Below are 24,996 nucleotides of genomic sequence, written 5' to 3'. Positions count from 1 at the left end.
TTATTGATTGGTGTATTTGTTTTATTCTCCTGATTTAATGCCTTCAACAATTAAATTAAGTTCATAACACCAGGTTTCATAGCGATAGGCCATGCGGATTTGGGCCACATTTGTCTTTCGGATATCATTTCCAATAGGGCCTTCCTCAAGATAATTGGCACCCAGAAACTTTGCTTTCTCCTGTAAGAGAAAAAGAAAGAGAATGGTTGTTTTCTCTTTTCCCCCTGATATAGACATTTATTACATCCTCCACAAAGATTCCTTCCTTATGTTCGCTATAGGCCAAAGGAAAACAATAAACCATTAAAAGCGCTTATCCAGTGCCTCAATGTGCATGGGCTGCTGAGAAATCCAGGGTATTTTCTTTCCCTTGCCCAAAAAGCATGGCCAGAAAAACAGAATAATTCCTTCTAGTCCCTATCCACAGTAACGTCATATGATTTATGAAATAAAAAAAATTTTTGTGGTCTTTTTAGGGCTGCACCCTTGGCATACGGACGTTCCCAGGCTAGGGGTCGAATCAGAGCTGTAGCCGATGGCCCATACCACAGCCACAAACTCCAGACCTGAGCTGCATCTGCAACCTACACCACAGCTCATGGCAACGCTGGTCCTTAACCCAATGAGCGAAGCCAGGAATTGAACTCGCTTCCTCATGGATACTAGTCAGGTTCATTACTGCTGAGCCATGACAGGAACTCCCTGAAATAAATTTTTAACATATGTTTCCCCAACTAATTTTTCAATATTCAAGTTACCGGATTCTATGCTCAGAAAAAGAAGAACAGTCAGTCAAGGGCAGGTCTACCTCATGAGAAATTCCACATTGCAAAACACTGTTTCTTGCCACTTCACACATATCACAGGTGCTCAGCTTGAAGACTTGTGCAGCAATGGCGTATTCTTCCATTAGGGGCTCCTTAGGTTATTTATTTGAGAAAAAAAATAGAAAAAGGAATGCATTAAAAGAAATAACAGCCATCCTGCACAAAAAGAATAGTGAAATGCTTTCATTTGGCTTTAAAATTCTGGGTGGTAAACCACAGTCAACAAAATAGACTTGCATTACTCACAATCCCATATGCGTACCTTGGTGAAGTGAAATTGCATCGGGTCATCTGTCGACAGTGAAATCATTAGCCCTTTCTGGAGAAAATCTAAAAAAGGATTTTTGGCATATTCTAGAAATAAGCTGTTGTTACTTAATGGTGACATAGCGATAGGAATCTGGGCTAAGAAAAACAGGTACTGTAACACAGGACTCTGAAAAGGAAACATGAAAAAATATTTTAAAATAAATAAGGAACATAAGCCAGAAATGTTAAAACCCCACAGTCTACCTCAAGTTTTAGCTTTCAACAAAACTATCACCTATTCTTTAAATTCCCCTGTAAAGAAGAATAATGGTTTTTAAATGTAAATATATTAGGAATAGGTTTATTTGGAATCGATTTTCAGAAGCATTGAGTCAAACCAAATTGTTGGATTTTTAATTGTCTAAGTTAGATGGTCCATCTCAGGCAAAAGACTTCACCTGGAAACATTTTTTTTTTTTTTTTTTTTTTTTTTTTTTTTGTCTACAAGAAAGTTCTGACTCTTACAAGAGGCATTTTAAGACATGCTCTAACAAGAAATCTGGCAAAAACCAATTTAAGGTAAGCCAAGCTGCCTCTGATTTCTCCCTTGTCAGAGTCCTAAAATGGAAGCCAGGAGATTTGCATTAACTCTTCTCTGCCACCAACTAGCCAGGGAATCTTGAGCAAGTGCTTTTCCTTCTCTGCCTCTGTAAAATGAAATGCACCAAATAATCTTAAAAATCTTTTTTTGCTCTAATTAGATTCCAGTGTTGATAATGACTTGTGACAGAATGATAATGGAAAAAATTCTGTTCCTCTAGTTCCAATATAAAAGCTAGCATTGAAAAGAGCTCCAACTCACCACAGCATGGGGAAGTTCCTAGGCCAGGGATTGAATCTGGGCCATCACAGAGCCACTGCAGTGACAACACTGAATCCTTAACCCACTGTGCCACAAGGGAACTCCCAACTCATCGTTTTCGTTGTTGTTGTCTTTTTTGGGGTCCTTTTAGGGCCTCACCCGCAGCATAAGGAGGTTCCCAGGCTAGGGGTCTAATCGGAGCTGTAGCCACCGGCCTACGCCACAGCCACAGCAATGCGGGATCCGAACTGCACCTGCGACCTATACCACAGCTCGTGGCAACGCCGGATCCTTAACCCACTGAGCAACCTCCTGGTTCCTAGTCGGATTTGTTTCCACTGAGCCACAACGGGAACTCTCCAACTCACCTTTTTTAAATTCAGGCCATGAGAGATATTATCGGCTGTCATGAATGCTGTCATGAGATGGGTGAGAGCTCCAGCTTCCCCACAGTGAGGTCGGAACAGAAACGTATTCATGCCTCGTTCCCTAGGGAAATGGAACTGCTATAGGAATCACAGGTGACTGGCTGGGTCCTGACAACAATTCTGGGCAGAGTGATGTATAAGCAAATCTGCTAGGAAAAATTAACACTCTGAAAGGGAGGAGGGCATCCAAAGGAAAACTGGCAATCCAAATCATAATCTTAATTTTTCCTAAACACAGACTTTTTGAAAAAGAAAAAAAAAAAAAAAAAAAAGAGTCCATATAGGCTATGAGGGTACGGAGGAAAGTTAAGATTTGATGACCTGGACAGAAACGTCTTTAGTTTCCCCTCCAAATATATCGTTATTACCATGGCATCATTTCTCCTACGTAAATTTAAGGGGGAAATGTTTCCAGAAAACCCATTATAATATCCCTCTATTTATTCCTTACCCTGATATATCAAGAAGGATAAAATGTATGGAATTTTATAATAAACTGAACAGTGGTTAGTGTAAATTCTTAATTGTCCAAAGAAAAGACAAGGAACTGTGAAAGTTACTGAAGCCTCCAAAGGGTCCATTCCTGCCCTCTAAAAAAGTAAAGAAACTGAAGAAAAAAGCCAAGGGGCCAGTTGGTGGCATCCTGGCAATGCAGCACTGGCCCTCAACCATGACAGGGCCAACGTATGGCGGAAGGCATGTGTCACAGAGATTCCTCTTCTAGCTCCAGTTCACGTGGACTTACTTCCTCAAGCTGTTGAGCACCAAGATGTTTGCGTACATGTAATAGGTATAATAAGTGTAAGATGGATTCTTTTCCATGGTCCACTCCTGGGGCTTGGGGCTCTTGGAGGAGAACATGTGGCCACTGTGTTTGGACTCATCATCCACGCTGTCGAAGCCAGTAATCTGTCAGGAAAGGTGAACCACGCAGTGGGTTCAGTCTGAATGCAGGGTCCCAGCCCTCAGACAGACTTTCAGCTCCCAAAGGCACGGACCAAATGGCAGAAATAAGCATCAAGAATTATCATGGCTACATAGGCAGACTGGTCCATGCGCAGCCATAAGAAGGCAGGGTCATGCTTACGTGCTTGAGAAAGACACTGAGGTCTGGGTGAGCCTGGGGGTTGATGGTGGCCTCAAACACTGGCATGAAAATGTTCTCCAGCATCTTTCCAAAGTGTGGAAGGAAGTTCTTCAATCGGAACACATCGCTAGAGGCAAGAATGAAGAGAATTTAGGAGGAAAAGATTTTTGGACTGATAGTCCCAGTATGAGGGAAGCAGAGGACCACATGCCATGAGCAGGAAAAGACCTAGCATGTCCATCCTAGGTGCACTCTTCTTGGTCACCCCTGAGGAGGGATTCCATTAGAGTTTGGCATCAGAGGTACATATTTCTTGTTGGACAGCATGCCCTATCTCTTCTATAAACCCTCTATTGGTAAGAAAACGAAACCTTCACAGCTACATCCGGATGGAGAATGAAGAGTTATAGGAGCTATGCCATAAAAGATTCGATGATTTTTATGTGTGTGCTATACAAGACGGTGACAGGAAACAGTTATCAAGAAGACCTCTGATATGCTGTAGCCAGGGACAATCCAACAAGTTCTTTTTTGTTTATTTATTTGTTTAATGGCCACATCTTCAGCACATGGAAGTTCCCAGGCCAGGGACTGAATCTGAGCTGCAGCTGCAAACTACGCTGCAGCTGTGGCAATGCTGGATCCTTTAACCCACTACATCAGGCCAGGGATTGAACCTGAACCTCCGCAGTGACCCGAGCTGCTGCAGTTCCACAGCAGGAACTCCCTAACTCTTACACAGCCCTCGATATATGCCATCCACTCTTTCAAGTGGCCAGAAGTTATGATCTAATTTAAGCCTCATAACAACTCAATAAATAGGTACTGTTAGGACTTCATTTTTAAAATGAGGAAACCAAGGCCCAGAGAGATCATGTGATGTGCCCAATAAGCTAATAAACGGAAGAGGCAGGATTCAAGCATAGCCAGTCCAGGTCCAGGACCCATGCTCCTGGCCACCACACTCTGCCTTAATGGTATTAGACACAAAGTTTACCCCAGTCAAAAAGTTAACTTGGGGGAGGGGCTACAGAGACAGGATAAAACTCCTGCCTTGTTACAGGGCACACAGAACATAAAGGCAGTGGCCAGACCATATACAAATACTTAGATCAAAAAATCAGTGATATGAACATCCCTGAAGGCAATGAGTACTTAGCAGGTAATAATGCCATTGATAAATACTTATTGATTACGGAGAACTTGAGCACTTGCCAATGAGAGTATCAGCAGACAGTGGTAGAGGTTCTGATACAAGAAAAATGCACCTAAGGACAGATGCACGTAGGCAAGAATGACCTGGGCAGAGAGAGGAAGACCCAGAGAGAGAAAATATATAGTAAAATGTAAATAGTTCTTATCCTAGCTAAGTTTTAATCATTCACGATAAGTTATTGTGTGATCTGCATAAACGCCTGTGTTTTAAAAAACAAAACCAAAAATTATGTTGTTAGAAAACTGAACTGAAATGATCTTTGTAGGTCCTGTCTATGAACAAGATTGCTAAACCCAGGGAGTTCCCTGGTGGTCTAGTGGATAGGACTCAGCGCTATCGCTGCCAGTTCAATCCCTGGTCTGGGAACTGAGATCCCACATTCAGCCACTGCACACCAAGGCAAAAAAAAAAGTTCTAAACCCAGGGTGGACAAACCAGACACCCAGGACCAGTACAGTTTAACAAAGCTCATTTCTATACAGATGTGCTGCCTATTCCTTGGTCATGAGGAGGAGGTGAGACAGGTGGGATGAAAGCAGGCTTTAGGGTTTCCGGTGGGCAGGTACGTACTAGATCCTGGGGACCTGGATCATCCATGTCATGTTGGGGCAGTAGATGCGGTTTTGGACGAACCAGGCAGAGAGTTTGCTCCACTCGTCAGGACTGCGGCCATAGATTGACAGGCGAGGCTCAGCATGCTGGTACTTGGCGTCCACCAAGTCTGCACCTACCTCCTGCAAAGCCAAGACAGGAGTCCAAAGCCAGGAACTCCCACCGGTCCCTCAGGGGTGTAAACCTGTGGGATCTAGGAAGATGAGTACTAAGAAAAACAGAAGAAATGTGAAAGGAAGTCAGAAGAAAACTATCAAGGTTAAGATCTAAGAGGACTGAGAGGTGAGGGAATCTAGTTCAAGTAAAAGACAATAGGAATGGACTCTAGAGAGAAAAAGCGTCAGACTAAGGATGATGAGATCCCAAAGCACTGCGGCAAAAGGGTCAGCTTTTCCTATGTCCCCTCTCTCCCAAAACACACATCTCCCAACTCCACATGACATTCCTGCCCTCCAATGCTCAGATGTCACAAAGATCAGGGTAGATTCAGATCCTAACTCTTCCTGAACTGTAACTCCCCAAGCCTGCAAGAGCCAGTTCCATCATCCCAAATCCATACCCTTAGTTTCTCTGCCCTAGGCATTGAGGACTTTAAAAATCATTATAGTGAGTGTTTCAGAAGAAATGACCACGTTCATTTGTTGCAGTGCTTGACCCCGGGAATAGCAGGAAATCATCCTTCTGCCCTCCCTTTCTTTCTCTCCTTCCTTCCCTCCCTGTTCTCTCCTTCCTTCCCTCCTTCTCTACTTCCCCCTCCTCAAGAACCAGGCCGGGTATCATAAATCTGGGTGGTTCCTCCTCACCTTGATGATAGTGGCAAAATACTCCCCATTAATGTAATTGTCTGTCTTCAGGTAGAGGTCTCGGAGCTCACTTGCTCCCACAGGATTGTACTTGTCATTGAACTTATCAAAACGCTGGAAAGTCTGACGTCCCTGCATCAGGACACAGGAGCACAAGTGTATCATTATCAGAGCTGCCTGGACACAGAGAGTTAGGGAATGACCACAAGGAACAGGGGTCTGGTAGCAGGGGAAGGGGTTGCTCTCCAAGAATGGAATCCAGGATGGCTGACAATGACAGAACCCCCAAAACGTCCGTGGGTTCTTTCAGCCAGCATGGTGCTTACCAACATGGTTAAGAGGGCTCTGAGAAGGGAGAGGTTGTAGGAGAAAGGCATGTGGCCTTCTAAGCATGAGATGAAACTGACATTAGCTTTTCAACCTACAGCATGAACATCCAGAGAATCAACAGTCAGGTCGTAGGGATGCATTTTTAATTTAACAAAAAGTTCCTTTAGGGTCAGATTTTTCTCCTTGGTGCTATAGACCACTCTGTCGGCATCAATTTGGTAAGATTTCTTAATAAAGCGAAGCAGATGTTTCTGGTTCATGCACGCAGCCGCGTGGATATGGGTGTCCACCTGTGTGTACATTCAGAGAAGGAAAAACCGACAATCAGCCTTAGTGATGCTGCTCTATTAGAGGCTATGGGGGCTGCAGATCCCACTGTGATGGGAGAAAGGGGTAGATGGTAAGGGTGTGACCTGACAGCTGGTGGAGGTGGCCGAGCAAGAAAAGAACCCGTGGTACTTTTTTGTGCCCTTGAGAGGATGTGAAAGTTTAGGCTGGATGCAATAAGGGTGCCCGCTTCTCTTGGACATCTGTACATCCAATTTAACTCCTGCATTTGATCCACACAAAATTCTTAGGGATAATTCTCCATTCCTGAGACATGACTGAAGTGAAGTAGCTGCCACAGCTTTCATCCCTAAAGTGAGAAAGGACTGAAATGATGAAGCTGTGGCACCGCGATGGCACTTATGCATTAGATGGGTTTTTGCTGTTGTTGTGTCTTTGTTTTTTGGCCACTCCTGCAGCATGCAGAAGTTCTGGGGCCAGAGATCCAACCTGAGCCATAGCAGCAACCTGAGCCGCTGCAGTGACAACACTGGATCCTTAACCCACTGAGCTACCAGGGAACTCCTAGATGTTTTTACAATTACAATTTTATAAGATGAAGTTTTGATAGATTAAGTAATTTGCTCAAGATTATACAGGCGGCTCAGCCAGGAGTTGGTCCCGAACCTCTGCTCCTATTTCCTACTCCCACCTCCTTGCAATCACTTAAATGGTCAGAAGACATCCTGGAAGTGTTTCTAGTTGATTTGTTTTCCACCAGCATTAGCTTATTTGATATTCACAATCCTCTTGGAAGCTAGTTGAGCAGATATAATTCCCAGTTTTACAACTGAGGAAACAAACTCAGAAATATTTAATCCCTTCCCCCAGTGCCTTACACTCAGGAAGCAGAAGAAGAGAGACTAGAATGAAGATCTTCCAAAACCTAGAACAGCGGTTTTTGAGGTTTTATATATTTTGTTGTTTTGGTTGTTGATAATAACTATAATTTTTTATGGCAAGAATGTGGTAAACTTTTCCATGTAGGAAACAGTAGAAGTGGCATTTTAGTCTCTCCGACATAATCTATCTGCTTTCACTAAATTCCCCTGAGCCTGCAGAAATCTTACATTAATCAGAAAAGCAGTACCTTTCTGGTCCTGCTCAAGAAGTAATTGGGATAGTGTTTTTGTCCAGGAGTGACCTCTGAACAGCAAATGTACTTACCTTCCTGCAATTGTAAAAGTCCCGGTGAGGATTGTTCTTCAGCTCCTTCAACTCATCCATCTCATTGAGCATCTGATGGACCTGGAACTTGGAGGAGAGGAACTTCAGGCGCCGGTGGGTATAGGTCTTACTGTGGAAAATTAAATCACATAATGTAAAAAGTTCCGGACATTTAAGGAGGACAGTCACAATTTCAAAACCATCAGGACCCTTATCACTTACAGGAAACAATTATGTTTGTTTTGAAACGGAACAAATAGTTTGGCTTACTCTGCAGTTAATCTAATTTGAAAACTATTGGGCTCCAAATACATAATCGTTTCATCAAAGTTGGACAAAACAGTAAGAGGGGGTTTGGGCTTAAATCCTGCCTCAGTCACCTGGGTGACTTTGGGCAAATTAACTCATCAGAGTCTCAGCTTATAAATCTGGAATTATAACAATTATAAAAGTACCCGCCTCATAGAACAATTGTGAGGAGTAAAAGAAATCATGAATATGAAGGGTTTAACATAGTGTTTGAACATTGCCAGCAATCGATAAAACTTAGTCTTACTATCAGCAGTAGTAATAGTAGCCGCAGATTAGGTCTTATACTTACACAGGCCCTTGGGCAATTAAAGCGAGTAAGAAATTCATATCATCTAAGAAGGTGTCCAGATTTGGGTAAGGAAGGGGCTTGGGCTCCTCTTTGCTGGCTGCTTCTTCATTAGGATAGACGTAAACCACACCGTCCTTCATTTTGAGGTGATAACCCAGGTTTTCCGGGAGGTTATCTGTTCGGAAGGGGTCTTCTCCCTTCTTCATAGGAGGGGTAAAGACTTTTTCAATAAAACACATGGTAATATATCAGCACATAGGATGAGTGACCACATAAAAATAACCAAAATTAAATACTATAAATCATTGTACAACTACAAATGTAATAAAATTCATGGAGTAATTAAAAAAATACTGGGGAGTTCCCGTCATGGTGCAGGGGAAACGAATCCGACTAGGAACCATGAGGTCACGGGTTCCATCCCTGGCCTGGCTCAGTGGGTTAAGGATACAGCGTTGCCGTGAGCTGTGGTGTAGGTTGCAGATGCGGCTCGGATCTGGCATTGCTGTGGCTCTGGCATAGGCTGGCAGCAACAGTTCCGATTAGACCCCTAGCCTGGGAACCTCCATATGCCGCAGGTGTGGCCCTATAAAGACAAAAAGACAAAAAACAAACAAAAAAACCCTAGGAGATCTCATTTATTTGCAGTTCTGTACATCACAGGTTGTAATTATCCAGAGCTAAGCTGAAGTTCATTTTTATAACGCTTTTCAAAAGTGACTCAATTAGTAGTATAAAGTGTAAGAATGATTTTCAAGTTCTTTAGAAGTGCTGTTTATATAATTGCTATATACTTACAACTAATTTTAATAATTTAATAAAGTTTATAAAAGTCTTCCTGTTTAGAGCATTTTGTTGTTATAATTGCATAGAAATAAAAGTAAAACTATAGTTAAAAAGCAGTTTGAACCTTTTCCTTGTTTAAACCTTTTCTATTAGTCTTAATTTAGAATGGCTATTTTTTAGTAGACTTAATTTTCTAGAACTGTTTTAAGTTCACAGCAACACTGAGCATCAAACACAAGTTTGCATGTACCCCTGTCCCCACACAGGCACAGCCTTCCTCACTATTCACACCTCACATCAGAGTGGCTACAGTCGATGAACCTACGCAGACACATCACTATCATCCAAAGTCCATAATGTTGACTTTAGGGTTCACTCTTGGTGGTGTACATTCTCTGAGGTTTGACAAATGTTTTTATAACGACATGAATCCACCCTTATAGTATCATACAGAATGGTCTTACTGCTCTAAAAAATCCTTCGTGCTCCATCTGGAGTGGTTTTAATATAAATGGAAATATAAAATAAATTCTTATTTTAAGAGTGGTCATTTTTGAAGTTCCCATCATGGTGCAAGTGGAAACAAATCTGACCAGGAACCATGAGGTTGCGGCTTCGACCCATGGTCTTGCTCAGTGGTTAAGAATCTGGCGTTGTTGTGAGCTGTGGTGCAGGTCGCAGATGTGGCTGAGATCCTGCATTGCTGTGCCTGTGGCGTAGGCCAGCAGCTGTAGCTCTGATTCGACCCCTAGCCTGGGAATTTCCATATGCTGCGGGTGAGGCCCTAAAAAGCAAAAAAAAAAAAAAAAAAAGAATGGCCATTCTTATTATATTTTCCACCTTTTAAAGCCCATACAATATTTGCTAAAGGATTTGAGGAGGAATAATGTGGATAAGGGCCTCCTTCTTTCTACTGCTAACAGTTTCAACCTAAGAAAGTCAAGAATGAATTCCACACTGTCACAGCCTTGAAAACACTCCTTTACTTTCAACAAGATGTGCCCAAGGCATCAGAAAGTCTCCGGTTTATGAGGACAAAGACCACCAGCGTGAGAAAAATAATATAGAAAGAAAAAGTTTGCACATTTTCTATCTAAAAGAGAGATATGAAACATGAAAGAAGTGAAACAGTGCATTGCTACAGTTTTAACAACATAGCAGTTTAATAATTCAATAACCTTAAATATTTGCCTCCCCTGAAATTTCAATTCTAGAATCTAATCCTAAAGCTATAAAGCAACGGCTCAAGGATGTTTACCTAAGGATGCCTATTGTAGCCTTGTTAGAAATTAATTTTTAAAAGTCAGAAATCTAAATGCCCACAATGAGTTAAATGAATAATGATATGTCATAGACTAGAAATTGTTAAATTGTGAAATTATCAAAATCTGATGGTTTTAATATATGCACTCAACTTTTACAAGACAGTGTGGAAAAAATGAGATATATAAATAAAGTGCAATGGAAAGGATTTGAGGAGGAATAATGTGGATAAGGACCTAGAATCTAGAATCTTTTTATTTTACTTTTTTTTTGGCCATGCCCTTGGCATGCTAAAGTTCCCAGGCCAGGGATCGAACCCACTGAGCCACCAGGGAACTCCCATGTAGTTTACTTTTATCTACAGGTCAGAGGAAGGCAGGAAATGATGATGTTTGAGCTGCACCTTGAAGGATGAGATTGGATCTGGATATTCAGGCGTACAGCGAAAGTGTGAAGGGAAGGGCACTGCAGCACAGGGCACAGCATGGCAACAGTTCAGAGACAGGAATGTGCTGAACTAGATGGAGGACAGGGCATACTTCCAAGCAGAACAAAGAGTTCAAAGGTGGAGTAAGGAGGTAAGTCTATAAAGAGAGTGAGGAGTTCCCGTCGTGGCTCAGTGATTAACAGATCCGACGAGGAACCATGAGGTTTCGGGTTCGATCCCTGCCCTTGCTCAGTGGGATGGGGATCCGGCGTTGCCGTGAGCTGTGGTGTAGGTTGCAGACAGCAGCTTGGATCCCACGTTGCTGTAGCTCTGGCAAAGGCCGGCAGCTACAGCTCCGCTTGGGCCCCTAGCCTGGGAACCTCCATATGCCACGGTTGCAAAGACAAAAAGACAAAAAAAACAAAAACAAAAACAAACAAACAAAAAAACAAAACAAAACAGAGATTGAGTGTGCAATTCTGATAATAAATAAATAATAGATAAAAAAACAGAGTTAGTAGGCCAGATGGTGGTAGGCCTTGAATGCCAGGCTAAAGACTGGACTTTGAAAGTAACGGGGAGCGGTTGAAGATTTTTGTCAGGAGGCAGATGTGCTTAGATCCCTGTTATAATAGCTGGTACCAAAGTGAGGATGAACCAAAGGGGAATGAGATCAGAATTTCACAGAGCAGGGAGTTCCCGTTGTGGCACAGTGGAAATGAAGCTGACTAGTGTTCCTGAGGATTCGGGTTTGATCCCTGGCCTCGCTCAGTGGGTCGGGGATCTGGTGTTATTGTGAGCTGTGGTGTGGGTTGAAGATGTGGCTCAGATCCCGTGTTGCTGTGATTGTGGCGTAGGCCAGCAGCTGTAGCTCAACGGGACCACTAGCCTGGTAACTTCCATATGCTGTGGGTGTGGCCCTAAAAAGAAAAAAAAAAAAAAAAGAATTTCATAGCGTAGTGAGGAAGCTATTGCAATAACCTGGACAAAGAGAAATACAGGCCTAAATTAGTGCTTGGGGAATGGTGGAGAGGTACATTCTGAGAGATAATGTACAGATTGAATCAAGTGATTGGGTACTTGGGCAGGACAGAGCATGGTGCCAAAGGTGAATATGGTATTTTTTTCCTTCTTTTTTCTTTTGCTGCACTCATGACATGGAGAAATTCCTGGCTTGGGAGCCACAGCAGTAACCTGAGCCATAGCACTGATAATGCCAAATCCTTAGCCACTAGGTGACCAGGGAACTCCGACTATGGTATTTTAAAGCTGGGTTATTTACAATGACGGAGCACATTTAATAGCTAGTAGTTAAACCTAAAGCTATATTCCAGACATTATATAAGAAAATGACTCACCGGGATAGAAGCTCTCCTTTGCTACCCAAGCCTCACCGTCAATATTCCTCAAATACTTGGAAGCGGTTTTTGGAAACCTCTGAAACGACTTCTGCATGTACTTCTCCCGTATACACAATGCCCGATAAAGACCTTTGCAAACCATTTCAAAATCTTCCACTGTAACCTACCAAGAGAATTTCAGAGTAGCTCCTGTGAAAATCAGAGACATGCTAAAGCTTGTCTTAGGCACCTCCCAGCTCTCCTGGGGTCGCAGCCCCTGCTGAGCCACCTCCACCCACTCGGCTGCTTCCCACTCGACCTGGGCCCTGGTCTCCCTCCAGGAGCAGCTCCTAAAATTTTTCTCACTCTTTCATTTCTACCAAAATGTATTTGTCCTTCGAGTCTTTCCTTAGAGTCTCATGTCCGATTTTTGCTAGAAAGCAGTGATTATCTAGCAAGTATGAGTAAAAGAACCCATTCTAACATGGAAAATGCTTCCTCCTGATGACACAGAGATATTTTAGGTATGGGCTTCTGAAGATAGTCTCTCAACTGAAAGATAAGGTTGGTCTAATTTGAGAATTCAAACCATCTGCTGCTCAGTGGGGGAAATATTGGAGAGTGAATGAGGTGTCACACACACTCCTCAAATCTTGTCCTGCATGCATTACCTTCTGTAGCTGTAAATGGCTCAGAACATCGTCCTGTAAGCAATCATTGGGATGGTTTTAAAGAGAACTTTAACAAAACGAAAATTAAATGCTATTTTGACTGTAAAAGAAATAAGCTGTGAGTGACAGTTCCTGACAAATGTTGAGCTTGAGAACGTACATTTCTGAAGTTCAACTGTGTAACATAATGAATTTTTTTAAAATGTTATTGGAGTATAGTTGATTTATGATGTTCTGTTAGTTTCAAGTGTACAGCCAAGTGAATCATTACACATATACACACATCCATTCTTTTCCAGACTGTTTCCCGTATAGTTATTCCAAGGAGAACTTTGTGACTAAAAATAGATTCTCGAGTAAAATTTTCTCAGAACTGCTGAAAATTTCCTAAGCTGATCTATTTCCCCTGCTCCATCCCAGACTGCTGGTGGGGCCTGGCATGCCCAAGCACTTATAACTTGAAATCACTGCATACTTATCACCAGAGTTGGATGACTTTCTGAGACCCATGTAAGTTTGTTCCCAGGGATTTGAGGTCCAGATATTGATTCTAATCAGTCGAAATTCTTTTTAAAGACCAGCTGACCTTGGCCAAGAGCATCTGGGACAAGTGATAGGCCTGGGAATCTGCTTCCAATGGTATGCTTTTTCCTTTGCCACCTAATAGGCTGCTAACCTCTCAGATCCCAAGGACAGTGCTGTATCTTTTTTTTTTTTTTTTTTTTTTTTTTGCTTTTTAGGGCCGCACCTGCAGCATATGGAGGTTCCTAGGCTAGGGGTCTAATCGGAACTGTAGCTGCCGGCCTACGCCAGAGCCACAGCAATGCCAGATCGGAGCCGCATCTGTGACCTACACCACAGCTCATGGCAACGCTGAATCCTTAACCCACTGAGCAAGGCCAGGGATCGAACCTGCAACCTCATTATTTGTAGTCAGATTCTTTTCCACTGCACCACAACGGGAACTCCAAGAGCTGGATCTTATATACCTTCGCATCCTAGCACTTAACATGCAATGCCTGACACAAAGTAAGGTGCTCTATAAAGACTGATTAAATTGGGAGTTCCCATCGTGGCTCAGTGGTTAATGAATCTGACTAGAAACCATGAGGTTTCGGGTTCGATCCCTGGCCTTGCTCAGTGGGTTAAAGATCCGGCATTGCCGTGAGCTGTGGTGTAGGTTGCAGACGCGGCTCAGATACTGCATTGCTGTGGCTATGGCGTAGGCCAGTGGCTACAGCTCCGATTAGACCCTAGCCTGGGAACCTCCATATGCCGCAGGAGCAGCCCTAGAAAAGGCAAAGAGACAGAAAAAAAAAAAAAAGACATTAAATTGAATTGTTGTTTATCTGGAATGAATGGCCTTGGAAATTTGGATCTAATTCCCCATTTACCTCTTTGTTCAGTTACAAGGGTGAAGACTGACTCCAGTACAGACTACAACCAGGTGGGGCGTTGCTCAGTAGCTCAGCCACCTTCAGCCAACAGGTGTAGCAACATACTTGTGTCTTCAAAGTCTCTATGGGACAAGGTTTCAGGCACCCTCCAGCTCTTACAGGAGGAGAAGCTACTCCCTGACTTCTGTGAACCTTGTCCTTCCTTTCATTTTCTTTCTTTTTATTCCTTTTGCATTTCCATCAAGCACATAGGGATTAAGTCGACTGCCTAATATTTGTGGCTTTTTTTTTTTTTTAAGGGTTCCTCAGCATATGGAGTCTCCCAGGCTAGGGATCAAATTGGAGCTGTAGCTGCTGGCTTATACCACAGCCATAGCAACACAGGATCCAAGCCGCATCTTCCACCTACACCACAGCTCATGGCAACGCCGGATCCTTAACCCACTGACGAGGCCAGGGATCCAACCTGCATCCTCATGGATACTAGTCAGATTTGTTTCTGCTGAGCCACGGAGGGAACTCCTAATATTTGTGGCTTTTTGAACTCTGGACCTTTCCAAACTTTGTTGTTCATTGTTGCTATCAAACATTTTGTTTGGGCTATTTAGTGTCTAAAACCCTTGCTATCTGTAGAACACTCAGATTATCATAGAGATAATGAATAAACAAAAATAGGGTCCATTTCATTGCTCTGTCACTTTTAAATATCTTAGGACTGACCCTAAGTGGGTCAGTTACATGAGAAGGGGGCTTAGGACTGGTCGTTAAAACTATATTTGGAGCATAGGCTAATGGCTAAATAGCAGTTTCACCAATACGATGCTGATTCTGCAAGTCCCTGTGGCAGAGATTTATTAATTGACCAACTGTTTTGGATAGGACAAGTGGGTCAAGTTGTTTGCAACCTGAATTTACTCTCCATGTGGCATCCTAGAGTCTGTTCCAAGCAATAATCTACTGTGTAAGCATGTGCAGTGAAATCGGAGAGGGCAGTTGGTGGAAAAACAATAGCCCCCTTAGAATGTTCCAACTTATCTTTTTTTTTTTTTTTTTTTTTTTTTTTTCCTTTTCTAGGGCTGCTCCTGAGGCATGCAGAGGTTCCCAGGCTAGGGGTCTAATTGGAGCTGCAGCCGCTGGCCTACACCATAGCTACAGCAATGCAGGATCTGCGACCTACACCACAGCTCACGGCAATGCTGGATCTTTACCCCACTGAGCAAGGCCAGGGATCAAACCCGCAACCTCATGGTTCCTAGTCGGATTCGTTAACCACTGAGCCACAATGGGAACTCTCAACTTATCTTCTTTTCTCTGGTCTCTCAACTCTTTTTTTCTCTTCTCCCTCGCTTTCCCCTGATCTGTTTTCTTCCAATTGGTTTTTGGTACCTGCAGCCCTTCTCTCCATCCTAGGTCTGCTCTGTGTCCATTTTTGCCCAAGAGCCCTTCCCCCTCTCCCCGTGCTTCCCGGTGGCTCCCTTTCCTGCTTTATGATCCCTTCGGTGGGACTAGTCCAGATGCTCCTCTCTTCGGCCAAAATCTGTCCACTGCATTCTGTAACAACACATACACCACATTCTACTGCAAGCAATGAAATAAAGGAGGAGAAAGGTGAGATGATAAAAGCAAAACATGGAGGGAGGGATAAATTAGGAGGTCGGCTTTAACATATACACACTACTGCATCTACAGTAGATAAGTAACAAGGACCTACTGTATAGCACAGGGAAATCTACTCGATTTGATCTAATAACCTATATGGGAAAAGAAGCTGAAAAGGAATGAATATATGTACATGTATAACCGATTCACTTTGCTGTACACCCAAAACTAACACAATGTTATAAGTCAACTCTACCCCAATAATTTTTTTTAAAAAAAAGCAAAACAGAAATGGAAGTCCTAGCACATCAGTATCAAAATGCAATTATGCAATATAACAAAGGACAGGGGAGCAACACCTTCCTCAAAAGGAACTGAGGAAGGAAAGAAGCTGAAATAATCAAGCCGAGTATCTTCCCAGCAGATACAGCTGAGGGGCAAGAAGAACTCACCCCAGAGGCATAATCACCAGTGATCTGCACCCTCTGAAAATCAGGCACTGTCTGATAAGTGGGAGATGTAGAGATGTACTCGTCAATGTGGGACAGCTTGGTGGAAGAGGCTTCACTTTGTGGAACAGACAAGCTAATGGTCTTCCGTCCAAAGAAACGCTTTTTTCTGTGTTTGAAATGGAAAAATAAAATGGCGTAACGTTATCTTCATTGGGAATTTCATGGCAATAAAATTTTTTTGGCCACTCCCATGGCATGCGGAAGTTCCTGGGTCAGGGATCAAACCGAACCGCAGCAGCAGCAACCCAAGCCACCACAGCCCTTTGTTAGGTCCTATGGAGGATGCCGAAGAAGGTAGATTGTTGTTCTTTCTTTAAAGATACAAAACCAAGGAAAGCACAGCAGTATGATCTCTTCATCATGAAGCTGGTGGGGGTGGGGGGTGCTGTGAGGACAGGGTTCCACGTAAGGGGTCAGTGACAGGTTTGAGGACTAGCCTGTGGCACAGAGTGACAGAAAGTACTAGAGTAGTTCAAACAAGGAAAAATGAACAGGCTCTGTGGAGAGGGATCTGTTCAGGGAGGGCAGTAATTATGCACCAGAGGCATAGGATAGGCAGGGCATGAGGGCAGAAACAGAGGGCTGTGTCCTTGAGACCAGGAGGAGTCGGACTGGCTGGAGGACAGGAGTCCTATCAGTCAGCCCAGCACTAAGGTTGACTAAGGACAGGGTCCGTAGATGAAGCTCTTGGGTTCCAGTTTCTACGCCTATAGTGGGGAAATTGACAGTGTGCACAGCAGCCGTCAGCCTGCTTTGGTTTGGACTAATCAAGGAGTCGATTGTGTCCTCTGGCTTGGGAGGATAGGGAGGCTGCAGCTAAAGGGAGAAGTGGGTGACAGCAGTGGGAGGCACTGTTTTCTTGTCTAGTCATTGTAACTTTGCCCCAGCTCATTCTGTGTGGGGTATGTGGGGCTCGGGAGGCGGGTGGATTTTTAACTCTGGCAGAATTTCTCCTCCAAGTTGAAGCATCGTTCAAACAGACTAAACCATCTTCCCTGATATTGCCCCTTCCTTGTGTCCCAACGCACTAAGCATTCCCCTTGTACACTTACCTCCTGCTTTCTGTGGGGGTGGACAGAGCCTCCAGCTGGAATATGTGTGCTTGCATCTCATGATGAGAAATTGGACAGATCTCATCCACATCAAAGGGGGAGATCTCATGACGGCCTCCCTCATCTTTGACTTCAGAGGCAAACACTTTTTCAGCAAAGCTACGCGTGGCGTCATCAAGGTCTAAAAGAGGTTTTCACATGTTAATATTCAAGCATTTTCTCAAAAGTCATCCGAGAGTTTTTTCTACGGGTAAGGTGCATGGCTAAGGACTACCCCGAGTACACGGCTCTCCTGCTCTCCAGCGAGAGTCCCAGACACCTGATGGAGCTTAACGCCTACTCTCTTTCTGTGTGGGTTGCTTGGAAATCTGTGCTCAGAATCATGGGTCAGATTCTTATAACAAACTTTAGGAGAGTCCTAAAGATGAGATTGGGCTCTTGCAGGACGAACACTTAATACAAGATCACCTGTTTCTGACGGGGCTAAGTTTGATTTCATAGTCACCATGCAGCACAGTCGTTCTCACTGGGTTGGTGGAGTTTTTCTGATGGTTTTAAAGATGTAGATAGGGTAGTTGGTCCTTGGCATTTTTCTTCCTAAAGAACCAGTGATCTAAGTAGTTCTGAGAGAGAAAGGTGTGCTTTAGGGCCTTTCCTCCTCTGTTGCACGTCACAATCTTTTTTTTTTTTTTTCCCCCTCAAATCCTGACAACTTGGTGGTATGCCGGTGTCTGGGGGAAGGTGATAACTAAAATCCACTACCTCGTGTTGGGAGTCCCATTTCGTGTGAACGCGTTGCACTTCCATCATGAATGACCCTTGGAAGCCAATTTTATGTTTACATGCCTTAATTTTCCCATTCTTAACATGAGTAGAGGGATGACTTTTATCTTGGCAATGAGCAACCCCAGGACCCTCAGGATATAAGAGAAAAGGTTTCATCATACAGGGTGGTGGTAGCCATTAAGTATCTGCCTTTCTGTTAAGTTCCATTGTATGTTCCAGATTCCCAAGTGTTTCCATCTGAATAGCCATTACCTCTAATACTTCTAAAAGTCTCTTGGTATTTCCAGAAAAGAGCAGGTAGCAAATAATGAGAATGGCAAACAGCTAGATATTTGAAACAACGGTAGAAAACAGAAACGTTGACGTGATGACAAATCAAACTGCATGCAGAAAGATAGATTCTCCCCATCCCTGCCCCATCAATACCTCTATGTCCTCCAACATGACACATTTTCGATTATAATTAGGTAAGTGTAATGTGTTCAAGTATGGTTCTGCACTTATCACCTCCTTTACCTTCCTTGGTTTCAGTTTCCTTACCTATCAAGTGGAGCACTGATACCTACCAAGTCTCACTCACAAGGCTGTTGTGATATCAAGTGAGTTAATATGTGTGGAAATGCACTTTTAAAGCAATTATTTTTTTTAGGGCATACGGAAATTCTCAGGCTAGGGCTCAAATTGGAGCTACAGTTGCCAGCCTATGCCACAGCCACAGCAGTTGGGATCCTAGCTGCATCTGCAACCGACACTGCAGCTCACAGCAACACTGGAGCCTTAACCCACTGAGCAAGGCCAGGGATCGAACCCATGTCCTCATGAATACTAGTTGGGTTCATTACTGCTGAGCCACAATGGGAACTCCTGAAGCAATTTTTTAAAGGAAAAGAAGCCACCAGATTAAAGTGAATGATATAGGTTGATAACATTAACTACACATGTATTTGGTATTTGGGGTTAGCTTTGGCTATTGAGGAAATGATAAATGATATGGCTTAGTACAGGCTGAAGCATACATTAGAAATAGTAACTGATTCATAACCTCACCAACACTTACACTCAGGTCAGCCAGTTTTTAAACCTGGCTGGTCACACCAGAGTAACAGAGAAGCCCACTGTGTTGGCTGAACTTCATGCATCTATTTGTCTCATTGAACTCAAGCACTTCCTGAAACTGAAAAGCAACTTTGGATGCTATACCTGGTTTTTTGGCAAGCACCATGAACCACAAAGGAACAAACAAAACACTAAGTAGATACACTTGATGGCCTGAGAATGCCTCGCCAACCTACTGCCAGCTGTTCCCCCCAAAATAGTATCATTCCTTCCGGAGCATCACAAGCAAGCACATGCACCTCAAGGATGAATGACAAGCAGAAGTTAGAAGAAGTTTCATGCACAATGGAGAGCAAGTGGAAGTAGGCCAGTTGGTTATGATGATGATGAAGAGGAAGAGGGTGAAGATGACAATCACCTGGCTTGTCATCAGTCTGTGGCAATGCTGTTAGAGGCCCCAGGGGGAACAGTCTGGAAAATGGATTCTCAGGAACCAAATCCTGCTTGCTGGAGAGCTGGCTCTTCCAAAACAAGCATCTGTTATCTGGGATGGCATGTATCTCTGTATTTCATGGTTTTAAACGTTATTGTTTTTCCTAAGGTTATATCTCCCTAAGCCACTATAGAAAGCTGAAAAGTCTAATCTCAGGAAGTAGCTTACATTATCATCAGATATTATATGGTTGGATTATTTCCTTCCAATGCATCAACCAATTGTTTTGACTTCATGTAACCACAGCTGAAATTTGATTCCTAATTGAAGAGCTGTTGCCTTTTAAAAATACTTCAGGGAGTGGTGATGATTAGGGAAAGGAAAGAACGAAACTGGTATTTCACAAGACGAGCCAGTAAGATTTGGTAACCGTGAATTCATGGACTAAAGGACAGATGACTCCCTTGGGTTTGTAGAGATAACTGCTGAGCTCGTTTTTGAGCCTGTTTGAGATAAAGGAAGCATCTGAGTGGCAATGTCTTGAGGTTAGGACATCCGCATTTAGATAGAAAATAGATAAGAGAGTAGAAACCAGAAGGAGAGTGGGGATGGGGATGCAGAAAGGACACTAGACTAGGAGCGAGAGAAAGTGTCTGTGACAGCGGCAAAGCATTAATGACTAGGAGCCTCAGTGTTCATCATCATAAAAGGGGGATGTTAATAATAATAATGGCAACTTCAGAGAATTGTTCTAAAGATGAAATGACCCAGAAGTTGGGGATTATTATTATTAACATAAAAAGTCCAAGACTCTTGAGAAAAAGAATATCATGCTTGCTTCTTCACCCAACAGATTCAGAAAAACATGTGTATTTCTCAGCAGTGCTTTATACACGTGGAGGAAAGACAGGTTGCCTGCCTTTCATCGGCCACATCTCATCTCACAGAGCAACTCAGAGGCACTATGAGATACTTGCAGTCAGTGAAAGGCCAACTCTGCATTTGAGATGGAGTGGAAGATACATAAAAAGTCAGGATTTTATTTTAATTTTATTTGTTTTTTTCTAGGGCCACACCTGCGGCATATGGAGTTTCCCAGGCTAGGGGTCTAAGCGGAGCTGTAGCCGCCGGCCTACGCCACAGCCACAGCAACGCCAGATCCGAGCCACATCTGCAACCTACACCACAGCTCACAGCAACACCAGATCCTTAACCCAATGAGCGAGGCCAGGGATTGGCCTTGAAACCTCATGGTTCCTAATCGGATTCATTAACCTCATGGTTCCTAGTCGGATTCATTAACCACTGCGCCATGACGGGAAAACCCGATTTTATTTTTTTAAATGGAGTTTCATTTTATCTGGTCATGAAACTTTACCGTAAATTTTTTACATTGGAGTTGAGGGTCTACAAAGGTAAGACTCAGTAGAGCCCCTTAGCTAATGTCTAAAGGACAATATTATTTTATTTCAAAATAGCAAATGAATGCTCCATGAGGTTCTCTTTAAAAGATGGATTTTTATTGGAGTCAGGAAAATCCATGAGTTCATTTGCTACACTCTGGGTGATCCATGGTCATTATAAATATTTGCTGGCTATCACTTAATAAACACTGCTGAAAAATAGCTATGTTTCTGAATTAAAGAGTAGTATCTTTTTAAAATTGATACGATGGCAAAGGGCAGGAAAAATAATCCAAAATACTCACGTTTTTCTTCTGCTGTATGAAGTAAAATAGAACAAGATAAAATGTATGAACAACATTCAGAAATCATAGTGGCTGCTAATCAGTGCTTTGGAATAGAAATATGTAGGTTGATACAAGGAAGGGGTGTGGTGGAATGTGAGATTACATCTCTCTCCTCTGTTCTTCTACAATTTGCTGCCATTAGAAAACCCTGGGAAGACAGTCATTATGTGCCTCTTCATTTTCTTTTCCTTTCTAATTTGTCTCTAAATTTATGTTTATAAGCTTATTGAGGTACTCTTTATAAAATGTGATTTTATTTGATTTTTTATTTTTATTTTTGCTGTGCCTGCTGAATGTGGAAGTTTCCAGGCCAGGGATTGAACCCAAGCTACAGCCATGACAACGCCAGATCCTTAACCTGGTGCACCATCAGGGAACTCCAAATGTGATTTTTAAAAACCTGATGGAGAGATGGAAACTCTCACACAATGCTGGCAGCAGGCAAACTAAAATAGATCATTTGGTAAACAATTAACACCTACAAAACAGCTATTTCTGAGCATCTACTCTACTGAAATAATCCTTAAACATGGAAACATTTTTAGTTATAAATATTATTGTCAGAGAATATTCATACTTAAAAAATCATAAAGAGGAGTTTCCGCTGTGGCGCAACAGGAGTGGTGGTGTCTCTGCATTGCCAGGATGCAGGTTCCATCCCTGGCCCAGTGCAGTGGGTTGGAGGATCAGGTATTGCCACAGGTGTGGCTTGGATCTGATCCCAGGAATTCCATATGCCTCAGGGCAGACAAAAAAGAAAAAAAACAAAAACCAAAAAAAAAAAATCATAAAGGTTAAGAAAATCATAAAGGTTAGCTAAGAGGTTAGTTAAGAAAATTGGAATATTACATAGCCATTTAAAATCATGTTTAGGAAGAATCTGGAGTACCATGGTAAATGATTAAGTTATAATATGAAATCAACAAAGGGCAGGATTCATAATATAATCTCAACTGTATTTTTTTTAAATCTTTAAATTTGAAAGGAAACATTTCAAAAGAAAAACACTAAGAGGTTAAAAGTGTTATCTTCGGATAATGGGATTGTGGTTGTATTTTATTTCCAATTTTTCTAAATTAGTGTTTATTGCTTTTATTTTTCAGTGAAATTTCTTTTTATTTCACCTGAAACATGTATTACTTTTATAATGAGAATAACCTATAACATTATTATTTTAAAAATTAATCTGTGTACAAACCTGGATTGTGAACAAGCAGAATATACAGATTGGGTTAATACTGCTGTTATGCTCATGATTTTCAGCTAATAGCATAGCTACAAACATTATATAGGACTCTTCTCAGAAGTGTAGCAGTACAAGTTTTGTTTAGACTAGCAGAGTAGATATGACATATCTCACACAGTTTTCTCCTGAGATCATCAAGGATGCTATCCCATGATACAGTTTTAGAAGATTACCTTCCTCCTAAAACTAAAAACCGAAACCCCCTTGAAAACTTTGTCTTGTCTCTTCCTGAAATGTATTCATTAAAACTACCATGAACCCTAAAGAAAGGATTCCCAGAGCTGACATGATAGTTAAAGGAATGAGTGCACATTAAAAGAACTGAACTCTCCAAACGCTTTTGCACACCTACCTGGAAGTTTCAACAGAGGCATTGTGCTGGGATCCTTGGTTCTAGGATAGCACAGTAGAAAGGAAGAGACAGGAGACTGTGAGGATGACTGACTGACACTATAAAATACGCTGACATTTATTTTATTATTTTTGCTTTGCCCTGGTAACTTGACCCTTCTCTGCTAAAAGGAGAGAGATGAGCTTTAGACCTATTTATAGCTTTAGCATTGACAGTGAAAAACAGGTGAAGCCTTCGGTGTTTACCCTGGGATTTCAGACAAGATATCGGTGGTAGGCCAAGAATTTCATTTCAATACCCTCTAAATCTTCCTACAGATTGGATTCTCTTCAAGTGTACTTTTATTGTCTGACTTGACCAGTGACGGTCAAGTATATTCCACCCTAGTGAAACACAATGAGGTCTTCCCAGCTCTGCAAAGTCAAGGTCCTCAGGATTTTAATCCTGAGTACGGCTAACCAGGGTTGGTGAATATGCTGGTACATTAATCAAGCTCTCAACACACACACACACACACACACACACCTCATAAGAAATATCCCTGACTTGGCAGAAACTCACCTGATAGAATTTATTTAATGGTTAAGTCACACTTGTTTTGTGTGTATCTTTTAAGGGCTGCATCCACAGCATATGGAGGTTCCCAGACCAGGGGTTGAATCAGAGCTGCAGCTGCCAGCCTACACCACAGTCACAGCAACTCGAGATCTGAGCCATGTCTACAACCTACACCACAGCTCTCAGCAATGCCAGATCCTTAACCCACGGAGCAAGGGCAGAGATGGAATCTGCCCTCATGGATGCTAATTAGATTTGTTTCCACTGAGCCACGACGGGAACTCAAATAAGTCATAAATTTACTTCAAATCTTAGAGAAGCACAACCACCATCTAGAATGCTCCGGTACCCTTACTGTATATATTCCTTCTCATGTGCAGCATTTTACAGTATATAAAGCACTTCCCAAATGTTGTCTATTCGATCCTACTTATAATCCTGTAAGGTAGGGAGTACCTTACCCTTGCTTCCCAAATGAGAAAACTGAGGCTCTAAGAAGAGACGTGTCTTGCCCAAAGTCATCCTGCTCGTTAATGGAAAGCCAAGGCTCTCTGGAGCCCACAGCATATGGAGGTTCCAAGGTTAGGGGATCTAATTGGAGCTACAGCTCCCAGCCTGTGCCACAGTCACAGCAGCGCAGGATCCTTAACCCACTGAGCAAGGCCAGGGATCGAACCTGCAAACTCATGGTTCCTGGTCGGATTAGTTTCCGCTCTGCCACCACGGGAACTGCTGACCATTGATCTTTGATGTTACTATTGTAACTGTTTTGGGATGCCTCAAACTGGTTGCATATAAGACAGAGAGCTAAACTGATAAATCTGTGTACTTGGACTGCTCCACTGACTGGCTATTCCCTCTCTCTCTGAGTTTCCTTTTCACTGAGACATAAATGTATTGAAATTAGGTCCATGAATAACCCTACAATGGCCTCTAAGTGTTCCAAGGAAAGGAAAGTCGCACATCTCTCATTCTAAATAAAAAACTAGAAATGATTAAGCTTAGTGAGGAAGGCATATTAAAAGCCAAGACAGGCTGAAATCTAGGCCTCTTGCACCAAACAGCCAAGTTGTAAATGCAAAGGAAAAGTTCTTGAAGGAAATTAAAGGTGAACACGTGAGTGATGAGAAAGCCAAACAGTTCCATTGTTGATATGAAGAAAGCTTTAGGAGTTCCTGTAGTGGCGCAGAGGAAACAAATCTGACTAGGAACCATGAGGTTGCAGGGTCCATCCCTGGCCTCACTCAATGGGTTAAGGA

The 24,996-nt window shown here is 42.6% G+C and overlaps 1 protein-coding gene across 4 annotated transcripts; it reads right to left on the bottom strand.

The window, feature by feature from the left end:
* On the bottom strand, positions 1-23,338 carry AMPD1 (adenosine monophosphate deaminase 1). Of its 4 annotated transcripts, XM_021088431.1 has the most exons (17): positions 23,180-23,277; positions 21,540-21,551; positions 18,025-18,179; positions 17,557-17,737; positions 16,445-16,610; positions 12,344-12,509; positions 8,510-8,729; positions 7,909-8,038; positions 6,510-6,704; positions 6,085-6,216; positions 5,240-5,403; positions 3,454-3,580; positions 3,112-3,275; positions 2,307-2,427; positions 1,090-1,263; positions 809-919; positions 1-180 (listed from the first exon to the last, which is right to left on the bottom strand). In XM_021088431.1, the coding sequence occupies exons 3-17, from the start codon at positions 18,062-18,064 to the stop codon at positions 22-24; spliced, it is 2,250 nt and encodes a 749-aa protein (XP_020944090.1). In that variant the 5' UTR covers positions 18,065-18,179; positions 21,540-21,551; positions 23,180-23,277; the 3' UTR covers positions 1-21.

This window comes from Sus scrofa, chromosome 4, assembly GCF_000003025.6.
Source record: "Sus scrofa isolate TJ Tabasco breed Duroc chromosome 4, Sscrofa11.1, whole genome shotgun sequence".
In the NCBI taxonomy this organism is placed as follows: domain Eukaryota; kingdom Metazoa; phylum Chordata; class Mammalia; order Artiodactyla; family Suidae; genus Sus; species Sus scrofa.
This window is presented reverse-complemented; position numbering and strand designations above follow the sequence as displayed.